This window comes from Furipterus horrens, unplaced genomic scaffold (assembly GCF_987537825.1).
Source record: "Furipterus horrens unplaced genomic scaffold, mFurHor1.1.pri manual_scaffold_17, whole genome shotgun sequence".
Lineage (NCBI taxonomy): Eukaryota > Metazoa > Chordata > Mammalia > Chiroptera > Furipteridae > Furipterus > Furipterus horrens.
The window spans coordinates 58148078-58165822 of record NW_028327187.1 but is presented as its reverse complement, the minus strand read 5'-3'; the positions used below and the strand labels follow the sequence as shown (position 1 = coordinate 58165822).

Genomic DNA, 17745 nt, shown 5'->3' with positions numbered 1-17745 from the left:
CGTCCTCCCACCCTCTGGGCCTCACTATTCAAGGCAATGTGGTGGCTGCTTTCCCCAGCATTGGGGTTGCAAGCTGCTGGGGGTTCGACTGCAGCTGAGATTGTTCTCCCTGCCGCTGTCCCTGGTGCGACCGCAAACAGCACCACCCGCTTTCGCTCTTCCTACCTGCCCAAAGGGCGCCGCTGGTTTATAACTTCATACGTTGGGCTTCCATGTAGTTTTATTTTCTGGAATTTCTAGTTATCTTTTGTTTTGAAGTAGTTGTATTCCTCTCTAGTTGTAGAGGGAGACCGAGCATGTCCGTCTAAGCCTCCATCTTGGCCGGAAGTCTGATTTCCCATATTCTTTGATATCAAAAAGAGGATACCTTAGATAATAGATTTTTTTAAAACCCTGAGAACTGAAAATATATAGGGTGGGGCAAAAGTAGTTTACAGTTGTGAGTACATGAAACAGAGTTTATTCTTGCATTATTATTAATTATTGTATTATTTTCCATACAAACTCTAAACCTACTTTTGTCCCATCCTGTGTGTGTGTATGTGTGTGTGTCCTCCTATTGTAAATCAATACCAGAATGACAGTGTGTTAACTTATACTACAATGTTTCCCAGGCTTCTCTGATAAGAACAACCTGGAGTGTTAGTTTAAAATACAGATTACTGGGGCCCTTGCCCTAGAGAACATAACTGGCTATCTCTGGGGCAGGGAATTTGTATTTTAATGATATCCCTTGTTATGGTTATCAGTGAATGTGTGAGAAATGCACTAAGGGGATACTTTCCAGTTTCTTAGTTATTTATCAGCATCTTCCAACTTTGTCTGTGGTTTGGTGAGACTCTAATTTGAAGGTGATCAACTCTGAAGATTCTCGACTTCTTGCAAAGCTAAGGACTAAATTTAGGACTCTGCATGTTCACAACAACACTTTTCAAGAAATTATTACTATACTTACTTAACAGGTGTGAAAATTAAGGCTCAGATTCACTTGGCCAAAACCATACACTTTGAGGGCATCCAATATATGCAAGATAAGCAGAAGTCCTGGTTTCATCTAAATTAGTGTTTCTCAATGTGAGTTACACATTAAAACCACATGGAGAACTTTAATACTTTTCATGTTGCAGTCCACATCAGACCCATTAAATCACAGTCTCTAGTAGTGGAACCAGGCTTTCTTACTTTTTGAAAGCATTCCAGGTGATTTTTCTGTGCAGCCATTGTTGAGTACCACTGCCCTAAATTATCAAGCCAATGATGTTCATTATAATTTTGAACTCAGATTATATTTCAGAGGTTTTACATATTTGTTTAGAGCTTATTAAGTATATGGTATATAGTGTTCTTCTCAGTTCCTCCTTTGTTTCTTAAAAATTACATCAGAAGATTATAATATAGATAAAACAAGAGTTTAGAGGAGATGTAGGTTGCACATGAAAGATCCAAAGGCAGTTCTCATTACTATTAACTTAGCCATTGTCTTTTTCACACACCTCATCTTTTTCTAAGATATCAGCATATCAGAAAAAAATATTTAAAAATGGTGTAAACCTTTCTGTGAAGATGTAAAGCCTATTTGTTGGTCCCAATATCAAAATTACTGGTCTAACCCTCCTATAATCTGCCTCCATGTGTTTTTTTTTCAACCATATGTTAATTAAACTCTTAAACCCCGCCCCCCATCTGAATGTGCCGCTTGACCTTGTCCAGCTTTGTTGCCCTCAGCCCTGGCAGGATTCCTTGTTTCTGACTTCATCCAGAACTCAAGCTTCTTTGCATCTTGTACCTTTCAGAATCTTTCATAACCATTTGTGGGGCCCACATTTCTCTTAGTCACAGTTCAATCTCATAACTCCCTTGATAAAGATCTTTGTTTTCAAAGCATAGATATGGGAAGTGCTATCTGTGGTTTGTCTTTATAGTCTAACATTGTGGTTTGCAATCCTGGCTCTATATTGGAATCACTTAGAGAGTTAAAAAAGAGAAAACAAAACAGTAATGTGCAGGTCCCAGGGATTCTACTTTAATTGATCTGAGACATAGCCTGAGCACTGCAATGTCTAAAAGCTGCCTGCATTATTCTAATACATAGTAAAAAATGAAAACCATATGTCTAATGTCTTCAATAGAGAAAAATAAATTGAGAGAAATGTATAAGCAAAAAATACAATTAATATGGGATTCAGTTTATGAAGAAAAATAAAAGGTATCTAATTTACCTGTTTTTAATTATATGACAGGAGGACAAAATATTTTTTTAATTAACATTTGTTGATGACCTATTCTGTGATGGATACCATATATAGTGCTTCATTTCATCTTTTTTCCATGCATGGAGTAGTCTTATTTTCACTTTATACCCAAAGAATCTGAGGTGCAACTAAGCAAATGAGTTCAAATGCCTCTGAATCTATGTTTATCCCTCTACACAACACTGCTCTCAATAAACAATTAGCAAATATGACTTGAAAAAAACCATATAGTCATTACCATATAAAGCAATGAGAAGAAAATTGAAGAATAAAATATAATCCTTTGTCTCAAGGAGGCTATTTCAATTAAGGAGCTACAAGTAACACAAGTGTCAATGAACAACAGTAAAGTCCATGAGAAATCAGAGGAAGGGGATGATACCAAGAGCTACAGTAGTGAGGGAAGTCATGATATATCTTGGAGGACAAGAAGGATTTGAACTATAAGGAAAGCAGATAAGGACATTTCAGGGGGTGAAATCAATATCAGGTATAGCAGAGACAGAAATGGGCATGATGTGTTGAATTCAAATAATCTGTTCAACAAACACTGAGCACCAGTGTGGCACCAAGCAACATGCTAGATCTTAAGGGTACAAGATGAATAAAATGGGCAGATTGTTCACAAATCCAAGTGATAAACAGATACGTGAATAGGGATTTCAATCTCGTTTGCTAAAAGGTACAAGAGGTGTGCTTAATATGTATATGGGAGCTCAAAGAAGCAAAGGCAGTGAAAACATTATGGGAGTCTGGAGAGGGATACTGGAAGAAATGATGCCTTAGTTAAACTTAGGAGGATTAAAAATAATTTGATGAAAAGAGTTGAGAAGAATATTGCAGGCAGAGTAAATAGCATTAAAAAAGCAGATGTGACACATATATGTACATAATGGTATACTACTCAGCCATAAGAAAAAATGAAATACTGCCATTTGTGACAGTATAGATGGACTGTGAGAATATCATGTAAGAGAAATCAGAGAGAAAAAATGAAGAATAAAATAAAATAATATATATTTAAAAAAACATATGATTTCACTCATATGTGGAATATAAAACTGAAAGCAACAAATGAACAAACAAGACAAACAAAAACTCATAAACACAGACAACAGTATGGTGGTTACCAGAGGAAAGAGGAGACGAGAGAAGTAAAGGGTAAAGGGGGTTAAATATATGGTGACAGAAGGAGATTTGAATTTGGGTGGTGGAAACACATGCAATACATCGATAATGTATCATAGAATTGTACACTTGAAACCAATGTCAACACAATAAATCTCATAAAAAAGAACAAAAGCACAGAAGTGTCTGCAGCAACTTCTTAAAATTTAGAATTGTAGAATTAAATATAAGGGAATGAGATGGGAGAGACAAAAGGGTGTCAGTCAGATTAAAGAGAGACTTATATGTTATGCTAAAGAGCTTAGACTTTATTTTGTGCATTGGGAACCTTGAAGTTGTTTAAGCATTAAATAACATAGTTATCTGTGTGTTTTAGAGAAATCTCCTCTAGCTGCAGTATGAAAGATGAATTTGACAGAAGCAAGCCTGGAAATAAGGAAACCACAGTTATGTAAATATACTAGACCAGGCAAGAGATTGGAATAGGCAAGAAAGGTCACAGTCGGGGCAGAGTGGAACAGGGAGATTAATGAAATATTTAGCATTAAAATTGGCAAAACTTAGTGACTAATTGAATGTGGGAGATAAGGGGAAAGGAGAAATATTAAGGAGTCTAAAATAACTCTCAGCATCTTAGTTTGGCACTTGAGTGGATGGTGATCCTGTTAACTGAAATTGAAACGTCAGAAGGAAATGTTTTAAAAGATGGGAGAAAAAGCAATGGTGAGTTTGAGTTTGAATACACAGAATCTGAGATATCTGTTATATTTCCATGTAAAGGTGTCCAACAGGTAGTTAGATATAAGAGTTTGAAAGGTAGAACATAAGTCAGAGTGATCTTGGAGAAGTCAGAGCATGGGAGTAGTTACATAATCAGAGTGGATGAGATTTCCTGAGGACAATGAATGGGTGGGCATTGGAATAGCAACATAATGATAAAATTCTGGGAAGTGTCACTCTTTAAACTAAGATGAAAGAGAAGGAGGGGACCATGTAAAGGTCACATAGTAAAAGGCAGAGTTATAAGAATGAACATGAGAGAGTGATGTCAAAGAAGATAAGGAAGTAGAGATTTTTAAAAAGGAATGATTAATGAATGGAGTAAAGATGTCCATTGAATTTAGAAATTTAGAGGTCACCATGACCCTGTGAGGAATAGTTTCAGTGGAGTGGTGGGATAGTGACTTGGAGAGCTAGGGAAATGTGTGTCAACAAATGGCAGTGAGTTGAGGAGTGACAGTGAAGACAAACATATTTGAAAAAAAAAAACAACAACAAACACTTGGCTATGAAGGGAAGGGTAAAGTGTAGCAGTTAAAGAGCATCTTTAAGGGATAATTTGGTTAAGGTAAGAGACTTGGTAATCCACATTTGATGGCCAATTTATTTATTGATTGATGAAATAAGGAATAAGCTTGCCTTACAGGTGTGAGGAGGAGGAGAGTAGAACCATGGAAGGGTGTCTTAGAGAGTGGTGTAGAGTTAAAAACCATTGCTGAAAGAAAAGTAAAGGAAAAGTGAAAGGATTAAGTAGGACCAAAAGTCCATAGAGGTTGGATACCAAGACTCTGTAGAGGTACCCAATTTGCCTTACATAATTTCCCATAGCATCACTCAGTATCCTGAATATAAAAGTAGAAAAGTTGGACTGTGAAACTGATCCAGCGTTAAAATCTTGCTATTAGAGAATAAGAAAATAACAATGAGGTATAAGTAAAGCTTTTCAGAAGGTTGTTGCAGCATTAAAGTGTGAGATGATTGTAAAGGGAATGTAATGGAAGGGTACAGGATGAAGAAATAGTTCTAAGAAAACTCGGTAAGATTAGCTTCTGGACAGGATATAGGGAATTATGAAGTAAAAAATGCCCTCAAAGATTCTAGTGTAGATGACAAATAATACTATTGGCAAAGACAGAAAACTTGGGAAATTTAAGCTGGTTTTATAGGAGATTATTAATTCAATTTTAGATATGTTGAGTTACAGGTGGAGATGAGACTTCTAAGCATGATAATAGGCCTAGAAATCAGTAAGATAAGCAAAACAAATACAATAAATAAAAAAATACATACATACTTTAGTTCCATATCATTATGGTAGTCATTCCTGTGCTAATAAGATCTGGGCTAGATGAGGGACATGAGGAAACAGTGAGAGTGATGAAGATAGAAAAAGAACATATATAGTAGAAATATATAAATAATAGCAAATGGAAAAGATGGCAGAGACAGTAAGAAGGGAGAAAATGGCTGGAGTGTAAAATAGTCAAGGTGGCACATGTTAAATTGTTTTTTGTCTTACCACTTGCTCACTTATAATATGGGCTTCTGCTGTTACTATTCTTTGAAATTCTCATTAGCTAATTTAAATTCTCCAGCTCCTTTTTAATCCTCAGTTGCTGTTTTCAAAAAGGAAATAGTCAAAGCAAGTTTGAAAATCTCTTTGAGCTCTAGCTTCAGAGGCTCAGGTAAAATGACTTCACTGACTGGATTAGATTATGCTGAGGATCAGCATCTTCTCCCCAGCCACATGAAAATATCACCCAAATCCTCTTTCTTCTATTTTAATAACCCTGAAACTTCAGGTTACTAAAATGACCTTCTGTTTAGAGTGCAAACACTTCTTATAACTGACTCAGTTTCAACTTTACCTAATGTCACTAAACTAGAAGCCACTTATTTCAGACACCTTCAGCCAAACAATTTTAAAAACCTCTATTAAATGCAAGTTTTTCATTTCTCCAAACATCTACTACTTCCAGAAGCCCTACAACTTCTATTTCTACACTGCTTAAATAAATGTTCTTTAAAATCCTAGATAGAAACACATATCTCTGTGTAACTTTTGGTGATATGTTGAATCACATTAAGTCGGAAACTTAAGTAGTACAATCACAAGGTTGGCTCTCAGTATATAGAAATTAATACTTCACTGATTTATGTATTAGGCTAATCTTTATTGAGGTAAGTATGCTCTCCAAGTTTCTATCCCTAGCACTGGAACTAGAGAAGAGGTAAGTGAAGTTTCTTCCCCCAAAGTCCATACATTCTAATGGAAGATAAAGATACATGGAGAGATCATTAGAAATGCAGGTTAAGGAAGCACCAAAGATAAGCCTCGACAGAAGTGAAAAGGCTTCCAAGAAAGTAGCCTGTTAAAGAATGAGTAGATGTTAGACAAGATAAGAGGGACATGGAGATGTTCTAGGCAACATGGCAACATGAACAAGGCCACAGAGATAAAAAACAGAGTAATGATTTTTGGAAACCATAAAGAGTTTGTAGGTTCTGACCTATGCCGACCATGGCAGGAAGTAGCAGAGGATAAGCCTGGAGAAGGTAGGCGGAGACAAGATGGTAAAGAGCTATCTAGCTTAAATTTTATCCTTAGAAAATGGATAAATAATTAACAGTTTTTAAGAAGAGAGGGGAATGACATGGGAAAATGTGCACTTTAGGTGAAACATTCTAGTGCTTAAATTGAGGGCAGATTTGTAGAGACAAAATTGATGGCAGAAAGAAGTTAGGAGGTTGTGGAAATATTCTAGGACAATGCTTCTCAAAATGTATTGAGTACAAATCACTGAAGGATCTTGTTAAAATGCAGATTTTGATTCAGTAGGTCTTCAGGGAGGCCTGAAATTCTTTTTTCTAATAAGCTATCAAGTGATGTTAATGATGCTGGCCAAAAACCATACTTTGAGTAGCAAGGTTCTAGGAAAGATATTGAGTGCCTGAACTAGTGTCAGAAGAGCAGGCTGGAGATAAGGTATAAGAAATAATTTGGAGGTAAAACAGTCATGGCTTGGTGCTTCATTAGATATAGAAAGTTAAGAAGGTGGTTTTGAAAGACTCACAGTTAATTACAGGTTTCTACATTGAGTGACTATGTGTATTTGAAATAGCTATGAGGTATCCAGGGGAAGTAACAGCTGCTGTTTGGATAGATATATGAGTCTAAAGCTAGACAGAAAGGTCATAAGCTTACAGAGGAGAGGTGAAATCAAGGGGTAGATTATATCATGTTTGTATAGTAAGGTCAAGAATGGAACCATGGGAATATCTATATTTAGGTAATTGCTTTAAAAAGAGCCCCCAAAGAAAAAAGATAAGACATGTAATCACAGAAGAAGAACCAGAGCATAAGGAGTTAAATATGACAAAACCGAGCTTCAAGAAGAAGGAAGTAATGAATACTTTCACACGAAGCAGAAAAGGGATAGAAAGGAAAGAATTAAAAAATAACAGTGAATGAAGGGAAAGAAGTGGGTGGGAGAAAGAACATGAAAAAGAAATAAAATACACTAGTAGTGAGAAGGTGCCTGTGGGGGGAAAAATGAAAAAAAAATTGTTAGAAGAGGAAGTGGATCACTCCAATTAGGATAAGAATCTTTATTGTGCCTGAATTCTTGTCACTCCTTCTTAGCACCTTTGTTCATCCTCTCTTTCCCACTCCTACCAATCCAAATCATGTATTTCCTATAAGAAGATTGTTTTGAACCATGGTGTTTTACTCCTCGGGGTACCATAAATATGTACACAAGAATCCATGCCTGTAGCCACTTGCAATGAAGTATTAGTAACCCAACTAGTTTATATACTTGCTCTGGGAAAATGGTGTATCCATCCTCATTTTTATTCCCAAGAATGACTATCCTAGCACCCAAGAGACACATAACCTGTACCTAATGAATGAATGGTATAACCACACGATACTAATCTAAAATATTTCCTTATGTACATATGATATAACAAGGAACCATGGAAATATCTGTATTTTATTCTGTGATTAATAAGAGTGATATAAAGCTTTCTGGGTCTCGTGCTCTAGAAAACCAACAGATAGAACCAGATAGACTATAAGTCCTTACTTATGTAAAATTCTACAATCCCATGAGTACTATGAACACCCTACTCAAAAAGAGTAAAATTGTATATACATAAGCAAGTATGTATTTCAAAAAATAAACTTGCTATGACAGAGTTTTGTGATATTTTACTGTTTACCATTTGCATTTGATTTTGCTAGAAGAGGTTTCTCTCTTATCTTGTCTACAAACTTCTTTCTAGCTTCATTTCTTTTGTGTTTTTCCCCAGTATAATGTTGTTGGGCCATTAATGGACTATTAAAGGAAGCAGAGCAGGGCTTGCAATACTTGTTTGGATTATTCAAATCCAAAGCAGTGCTGGGAGAGGAAGGCATAGTCTTGTCTTTAATCCCACCTGGAGGAGGCTTGACTGCCAGGGATTTCAGAAAAGTTGACTCTGCAGAAGTAGTAATAGGCAGACCTGCTGAAAAAGTCATAATGAGAAGTGATTAACATGTGTTCAGCTATTAGAGCTTCATTGATTATCAAGTATTAGGGAAATTTAGAATTCTTTTAAAACCCACTATCTTTGGACTTTTCCCACACAGCTGTTAGATAAAGGTACTCAAGTTAAAAAGAACTGCCTTCTGTGAGAAAGGAAGTTTGAATGCAAATCTATCACCAAGTTTCTCCAACAAAGACAGGAAGGAATGTTCAGCATCAGGAATTCACTAATTATATTAATTGGGAAAATTAATGAAAGCATGAGAGCTGTCTTAGGATGGTTCTTGAAATTACTGAGGGTAAAACAGATGGTACCAAATACTAAGCTGGTGTCCTTGAGTGGCACAGTAAGTCATCTATCTAGTCCAGATTTATTGTCTGTATCAAAATAAAATGTATGCAATTGTATACATTTTCACAGGTACAGTTATTTCAGAGCTCTTTCACTGAGTCTCCTCTCTGAGCCCAAGTTGATGTATTTGGGTGACTGAAGATAAGGCTTTACAAGATGCTTTCTTTTGTAAGGCACACTGATTCTGGCCCTTTTTAGACCAATAGGCAGAAAAACAAAACATAACAATTAGAGAGACTAAACTAAATTTTAAAATAATTCTGGTTTCATTTATTAAGACAATATGTTTTAATGTTTGGATGAGGCCTACACTATCAGTTGGAAATTAATGTTGGTAAATTTTCCATGCCAGACATACTGTATTCCTAAAGTGCTAAAGCTAGTGAAAATGTGGTAAATAATTTCTTCCAGAGGATTAATTATCTTATTCTTTTGTGCTATCATACAAATTTTTCAAAGTACAAGTTATGTTTCCCTGGTATATTCTGCCACATCAGGGCAGAAGTGAGATTTTTGGGTCAAATCTCTCATGTACTTGTGGCCCAACATCACTGGAAGGAGGAAAGAGGCAATGCTTTATAGTTCACTGTATCTTTGGGATCTAGTATAAAATAAGTACTCAATAACTACTGACTGATGATGCTGGTCATACTTTTTTTATGTTCATAGGAAGAAAGAAATGAGCCATCATGGTAAAAGGAAATTTCATAACTTACTTATTTTTTTGCCTACAGTTATAGTCAGGAAATGCTGCATCATAACTATATTTTGGGGTCTGAACCCACATATAAGATAATGTTCTGGAAAGTACTAAAGCAAAACAAGAATGAGATAAATGTTAAGGGGAAGAAGTAAGGAGCTAAGATTTTATGATTTGATTAGAAACCAAAGAGCTTGAGCTGGTTATTGTTTATTTTTTTATAGCAGCATAATCATTTGCTTTTTTTAAAAAATATTTTATTTTTTATTTTTAGAGAGAGAGGAAGGAAGAAAGGGAGAGAAACATCAATGTGTGCTTGTCTCTGGGGCGCCCCCAACTGGGGACCTGGCCCACAACCCAGGCATGTGCCCTGAATGGGAATCGAGCAGGCACCCTTTGATTCTCAGGCTGGCGCTCAATCCACTGAGCCACTCCAGCCAGGGCGAGAATCACTTGCTTTTATATGGATTTGATAAGCTGAAAAGAAGAGGTTGTGACATTTCTTAAAATCCAGCTAATGATTATAATCTCCACAGTAAATGACAAGAACACAGAAAGAGATTCACTGGGAAGAAGAAGAATCAATATAAATCAATAAACTTTCTCAGAGTGTAAGTCTGAGAAAAAACGGATGGCAGAATTGGGGATGAAATGGTAATAAAGACCCTATATTGAAGCAAAAGAAGTAAATGTAATCTTACCCATCTCTGGCTGAAATCCTGATGGAGATACCTGAGCATGCTTTTCCATTAATTGCTTCAATTTTTTAGCATGGACTTTCCCCATATAGTGAGACTGAGCAACAACTGGAGAGCTAAACATCATGCTGCAGAGATCACAAAATTTGTGTCTGCTCCCTACTTCACTCTTATGCACCTGAAATAAGCACAATCTTGTTAGAAAGATACAGTAACTCAAAATTTAGAATTACAACATCACATAGGACACTCACTTGGAAATTTATAACATCCATCTTCACTTTTTTACTAGGCACTTCATTGTCTTCTCCATACATTTGAAAATAAAACCTAACATTTTGAGCATGTTTTTCACTCTGAAAAAAGATATGATTGTTCTTCAATATCAGAGGCACCGCAAATTTACACCTCTTTGAATTTGAGGGCAGCACTAGTGAGTCGTAATATATTTGGTAGGTACCAACTTTATGAAAGAGTTTCACATGCTTTAAAATCTAAATCTCAGTGAAAGTGAAAATAATGCTATAAGTTAGAGGCCAATACCATTTAGGATCTTATTTTTGACAGGGACTCCTAGTTGTTGCCTAATATCAATTTTCTTCTTCTTCCTTAATTACAAATCTTAGTCAATATAACCAGTTGAAAAACTGCACATTCCAGCCTCCCTTTCAGCAATATATAACCATGTGACTAGATTCTGGCCAATAAGTTGTAACACGAAGTGTTGGGTAGAACTTCTGGGAAGCTTCCTTAACAAGCTAGGGGATGAGCCCTTTTTCTAACCTTCTTTACTCCTATTTCTGGAATCAAGATGTAAAGGTCAGAGTTCTAACAGTCATCTGGGACTATGGGGGATCTTGAGGATAGAAACTAATTCACCAGAGCAGAAAGATAGAAAATGCCTGGGTCCCTAATGATGTCATGGATCTGTAGTATCAGCCCTGCATGTCCTACTTCTCAAATTCTCTTTTTGTAAGGAAATTAACTCTTTAAAAATATATATATATATATTTATTTATTTGCTTATTTATTTATTATTTATTTTTAGAAAGAGGGGAAAGGAGAAAGAGAGGGAGAGAAACATCACTTGCCTCTCACTCGTGCCCCCAACTGGGGACCTGACGTGCAACCTAGTTATGTGCCCTGACTGGGAATTGAACCAGCAACACTTGGTTCGCAGGCCGATGCTCAATCCACTGAGCCACAGCAGCCAGGGGGAAATTAACTCTTGCAGGTTAAGCACTTTAGAAAAATCTCTGAACAAATGTATAACAAAATACACAAAAACCACCAAAATATTGGTGTAGGTAGAAGGGAAACTAACATTCCTGAGCACATACTGTGAGGCAATCACTCTCTCTCTCTACAGAATTTTAAATTGTAAACTATATTCATCATATAGAAAAGCACAAGAAATAATATAGCAGAAGCCCATACCGACCATCTAGTTTTAACATTTTGCTATATTTCTTTCAGCTCTCCTTTTTAAAAGAGGTAAAATTTTACCTATACAGTTCTATCTCCTCATGCCCATAATCCTTTCCTCCTTGCTCTCTCCCCATAGGTAACCATTATCTTAAAGTTGGTCTGTATCATTTCCTTTCATGCTTTTACTCTTTTACTACATATGCATGTACCCATAAACAGTTTTACATACTGCTGTCACTTTAAAATATTTATGAATATGGGGAATCATTCTATTCATCTTTTTCAGCTTGTTTTTTATATTACATTTCTAATATTTGCCCGTATTAATCCATACAGCTGTAGTGAATTCATGTTACATGTTGCATAACAGCCCATTCCATATGCTACTGAAGGCAGTTATGTTTCTATTTATTTTGTTATTGCAAGCATTTCTGCAATGAACATATGTAAATTTATCTCCTAGTATACATGTCAAAGAGTTCCTTCTAAGTAGATACCTAGAAGAGGAATTCTTGGTTTACATGGTATAAGGATTTTTCAACTTTCAATAAGAAGTATAAAATTTCTCTCCAAAGATATTGAAGCAGATATCAACACCAAACGCAGAGTATATGAGTGTTTCTGTCTTCTTATATACTCCTTAAATGTTAAGTGCTATTAGATATTAATTTTTTCAGCATATGGTTTTGATAAGATAGCTAATTATCACTTTAACTTGCATATTATGATTACTAGTGAAGTTGAAGATCTAATCTATACGAATATATATATATATATATATAACCTGTTCATATTACTCTTCCTCTTCCACTTTTCTATTGGGTTGTTTCTTGTTCTAATTGATGTATAGTCCCTTATACACATGTATTCTAGACACTAATCCTTTGTTAGTTATATAAGTTATAAATATCACTCAGCATGTGGTTTGTCTCTTAACTTCTATGATGATGTTTTTGTCGTAAGTTTTTCCTACCAGATATCATGACTTATTTTAAACCTAATAATCTGAAGTTAATGTAGAGACAGGCAAACAGAGATATACAAAAACAGAATTAATAGACTCAAAACACACACTCATATATATTATATATATGAAAATTAGTACATGTAGAGGTGTCACTTCAAATCATTGGGGCAAGGAGAGCAATAGCAGGGGAAATGGGACAACTGTAATAGAACAACAATAAAAAAAGAAATTAAAAAATAAATTAATAAGTAAAAATGATGTGAAGAAAATAAGAAAATCTTTGTAGTAAAACAACACTGAGTTTAAACTCTAATTCCGCAAACTTATGCTAGTAAGCTACTGTACCTCTCTGAGCCAGTCTCTTTATTCATCAAAGGGAAATAATATCACCTGCTTCACAGAATCAAAAAAAAAAAATACATAGGAAGTTTACCTGCTACATTTAAAAACCTACTTTAGACTCTATTTCCATTCTTTTTAACCTACCTCATAATGTGAAATCCTTTGTGATTCAAACTGTAGCACTACTCCACATACATTACAAAAGTTATCTGTAAAGAGTACAGCCTTTTCTTGTTCATTCCAAGTTGTATCTATGAATAAAATAAAGGGAGGTGAGACTATATTATCCCTTAGTGAATATTTAGAGGTACCATTTTCATCCTTCAACTATATATTATTTCATATATCATCTCAAATCTGAGTGCTTATGGGCTATGATAATAGCTTTTTGCTTATCAAGTATGTGATTTAATATGCCATTTTAAGTCTTCCTCTAATGTCTCATATGGCAAGAGTTATTTATTTAGTATGATAAGTCTAGGCAATACCATTCCAAAGAAAAAGTTATAGGGGTGCCAGTGACTTCAAGAACTTCATAAAATGATTTGGGCACCAATAATGACAGGCAGGATTAAAATGCCTAGCCTTGGAATTTTGTGTTTACAGCAGACAATCCTAAGAAAGGCATTATTTTAAGACTGTCACTTATCTGGACTTATTGCTCCCGTATTATCTAAAAATCACCTGGAACCACATATAAACTGTGCCCATGGTGGACAAACACTAGCAAACTATCTGGTCAAACAAGCCTCACACAGCCACTCAAAGCTATAAAATAATGTTCACCTACCAACATCTAGATGTTATGCTATTGTGTTTCTCACTGTAATACCTACCAAAACTTGCTCAACTTACACTTGAAGTTCATATATTTTTCTGAAGTTTTTTTTTTAAATTTTGATTTATTTATTATTTTTCTATTACAGTTGTCCCAGTTTTTCTCCCATTGCTCCTCCACCACCATGTCCAACCCTTCTCCCACAGTCAATCCGCAACCCGTTGTCCATGTCCATGTCCATGTGTCATCTATACTAGTTCCCTGACTTGACCCTTTCCCTTCTTAGTCCCTTCTCCTCCTCCTGCACCCCCTGGTCACTGTTCCTCTGCTCTTTGTTTACATATCTCTGGTTCAATTTTGCTTGTTTGTTTGTGTTGTTCGTTGGTTTCCTGTACAAGGTGATATCATAAGTCTTTGTCTTTCATTGCTTGGCTTATTTCACTAAGCATAATTCTCTCTAGTTTCATCCATGTTATTGCAAATGGTAGGAGTTCCTTCTCTCGTTCTGCTGCATAGTATTTCATTGTGTAAGTATACCACAGTTTTTTTGATCCACTCATCTACAGATGGGCACTGTTTCCAGCACTTAGCTATTGTAAATAGAGCTGCTATGAACATAGGGGTGCATAGGTTCTTTTGAATTGGGGTTTCAGGATTCCTTGGACATAATCCCAGCAATAAAATTGCTGGATCAAAAGGCAGTTCCATTTTTAGTTTTTTTGAGGAAATTCCATACTGCTTTCCATGGTGGTTGCACCATTCTCATTTCCATCAACAATGCACTAGGGATGTCTTTTCTCCACATCCTTGCCAGCACTTGTTTACCGATTTGTTGATGACGGCTATTCTGACAGGTCTGAAGAGGTATCTCATTGTGGTATTTATTTCCATCTATCTGATGGTTAGTGATGTTGAGTATGCCTATGGACCCTCTGGATGTTTTCCTTGGAGAAGTGTTTGTTCAGGTCCTTTGCCCATTTTTTAATTGGGTCGCTGGTCTTCTTGCTGTTGAGTCACGTAAGTTCTTTATATATTTTGGAGATCAATCCCTTGCCTGAGGTATCACTGATAAATATGTTTTCCTTTATGGTTGGTTCCCTTTTCATCTTGCTGACGTTTTCTTCTGCTGAGCAGAAAATCTTTAGTTTGATGTAGTCCCATTTGTTTATTCTTTCCTTTACTTCTCTTGCCTTCGGGGATATATTGGTGAAAATATTGCTACAGGGGATATCTGAAATTTCCATGGCTATGTTTTCTCCTAGGACTTTTATGGTGTCACATATTACATTTAAGTCTTTGGTGCATCTTGAGTTTATTCTGTTGTATGGTGTAAGTTGGTAGTCTAGTTTCATTTCTTTACATGTCTCTGTCCAGTTCACCCAACACAATTTGTTGAAGAGGCTACCTTCACTCCATTTTATATTCCTTTCCCCTTTGTCAAATATTAGGTGACAATATAGACCTGGGTTTATTTCTGGGCTCTCTATTCCATTCCATTGATCTATATGTCTTTTCTTATGCCAGTACCAGACTGATTTGATTACAGTGGCTTTGTACTATAGTTTGATATTAGGTATTGTGACTCCTCCTACTGTGTTCTTCCTCAAGATTGCTGTGGCTATTCAGGGTCTTTTTTGTTTCCATATAAATTTTTGAAGTATTTGTTCTAGGTCTGTGAAATATGTCATTGGTATTTTAATAGGGATTGCATTGAATCTATAAATTTCTTTGGTTAGTATGGACAATTTAATGATATTATTTCCAACCATGAACATGGTATATGCTTCCATTTATTTGTATCTTCCTTAATTTCTTTCTTCAGTATTATGTAGTTTTCTGAATGCAGGTCTTTTACCTCCTTAGTTAAGTTTATTCCTAGGTACTTTCTTTTTCTTTTTCTCCTTTTAAGTATATTTTATTGATTATGTTTTTACAGTAGTACCAATTTTTTCCTCTTTGCTTCTCTTGGGCCAGTATCCTTCTTCCCCAGCAATCCCACCCCCCTTAGTTCATGTCCATGGGTCATGCCTGTAAGTTCTTTGGCTTCACCCTTTGCTATATTATTCTTAACTTCCCCCTGTCTATTTTGTACCAATCAATTATGCTTCTTGATCCCTTCACCATTTCCCCATTTCTCCCCATTGCCCCTCCCAGATGATAACCCTTCAAATGGTCCCCATACGTATGATTCTGTTCCTATTCTGGTTTGCTTAGTTGGATTTTGTTTCTATTTTTTAGATTCAGTTGTTGATAGTTGTGAGTTTATTGTCATTTTCATGTTCATAGTTTTGACCTTCTTTTTCTTAAATAAGTCCCTTTAAAATTCATACAATAATGCCTTGGTGATAATAAACTCTTTTAGCTTTATCTTGTCTGGGAAGCACTTAACCTGCCCTTCCATTTTAAATGATAGCTGTTGGGATAGAGTAATCTTGGTTGTAGGTCCTTGCTTTTCATCACATTGAATACTTCTTGCCAGTCCCTTCTTGCCTGCAATCTTTCTTTTGAGAGATAAGCTGCTAGTCTTATAGGCACCTTTTTGTAGGTAACTCTCTGCTTTTCTCTCACTGCTTTTAAGATTCTCTCTTTATCTCTCACCTTTGGTATTTTAATTATGATGTGCCTTTGTGTGGTCCTCCTTGGGTCTAGCTTGTTTGGGACTCTCTGTGCTTCCTGGACTTGTATGTCTATTTCCTTCACCAAATTTGGGAAGTTTTCCTTCATTATTTTTTCACATAAGCTTTCAATTTCTTGCTCCTCCTCTTCTCCTTCTGGCACCCATATGATTTGGATGTTGGCACATTTAAAGTTGTCCCAGAGATTCCTAAGCCTCTCCTCATTTTTTTTTTCAATTCTTGTTTCCTCATTCTGTGCTGGTTGACTGTTTTTTTCTTCCTTACGTTTCAAATAATTGATCTGAACCCTGGTTTCTTTCCCTTCACCATCGGTTTTGTGTGGATTTTCCTTCATTTCATATATCATAGATTTCACTTCTTCCCTTATACATTTGTCATACTCAAGCATATCTGTCAAGCCTGTGAGCATCTTTTTCACCAGTGTTTTGAATTCTTCATCTGTTAGGTTGGCTAACTCCTCCTCTGTTAGGTTGGCTATCACCTTGTTGCTTAGTTCTCCCACTGGAACTTTGATCTGTTCCCTCTTTTGGCTATACTTCTCTGTTTCCTCATCTTGCCAGGCTACTGTGTTTGCTTGCCTCTGTATCTTAGGTAGAGCTGTTGCTCCTGTTACGCTGTAAGGGGTGGAGCCTTAGGTATTTGTCAGTACAGGGCAACTCGTTTCACCACATTGTGGCACTGTATGTGGCGGGGGGGTCAGAGAAGAAACAATGCCTCTTGCTCAGCACTTGCCCCTTTTCCAGGCACTTCTCCCACTTCTGTATGGAACTGGAGCTTCTCAAGCTGTTGCCTTGGCCATCTTTCCCAGAGTGCGTGCATCTATGGACATTCTAGTACCATCGTGGACCTATAAACAAGCGGACTCTGCTGAGAGACTGGCAGTTTTTCCTCTGCCCCAAACTCCACTGGTTTGCACAGTCAGAAGCAATGAGGCTTGATTTTCCCTGGTGTAGGGACCGTAAGCTGCATGGTCTGGTCAGGAGCTGGAAACATTCCCCAGGTTTGCTCCCCACTTTTCAAAACGTGCTTTCCTCCAGCCTGCCACTGCCACCACCACCACACTGCATCCTTTCCACCCTGACTCCACCCCTCTTACCTCTCTGGATGAGTATTTCTTCTTCATATCTTTGTTTGTTGGACTTCCATGCAGCTTGA

The 17745-nt window shown here is 36.4% G+C and overlaps 1 protein-coding gene across 2 annotated transcripts in view; it reads right to left on the bottom strand.

Moving 5' to 3' along the window:
• ZMAT1 (zinc finger matrin-type 1) overlaps positions 1 to 17745 on the bottom strand; it is a 53882-nt gene that overhangs the window by 5295 nt on the left and 30842 nt on the right. The window contains exons 2-5 of one of the 2 annotated variants that reach the window (XM_090265316.1): positions 13321 to 13427; positions 10694 to 10795; positions 10443 to 10617; positions 8385 to 8669 (exon numbers count right to left, since the gene is read on the bottom strand). In XM_090265316.1, coding sequence (XP_090121442.1) covers positions 8385 to 8669; positions 10443 to 10617; positions 10694 to 10795; positions 13321 to 13427 — 669 coding nt within the window. The remainder of the gene's footprint in view (positions 1 to 8384; positions 8670 to 10442; positions 10618 to 10693; positions 10796 to 13320; positions 13428 to 17745) is intronic. The other variant, XM_090265317.1, reaches the window with a different exon arrangement.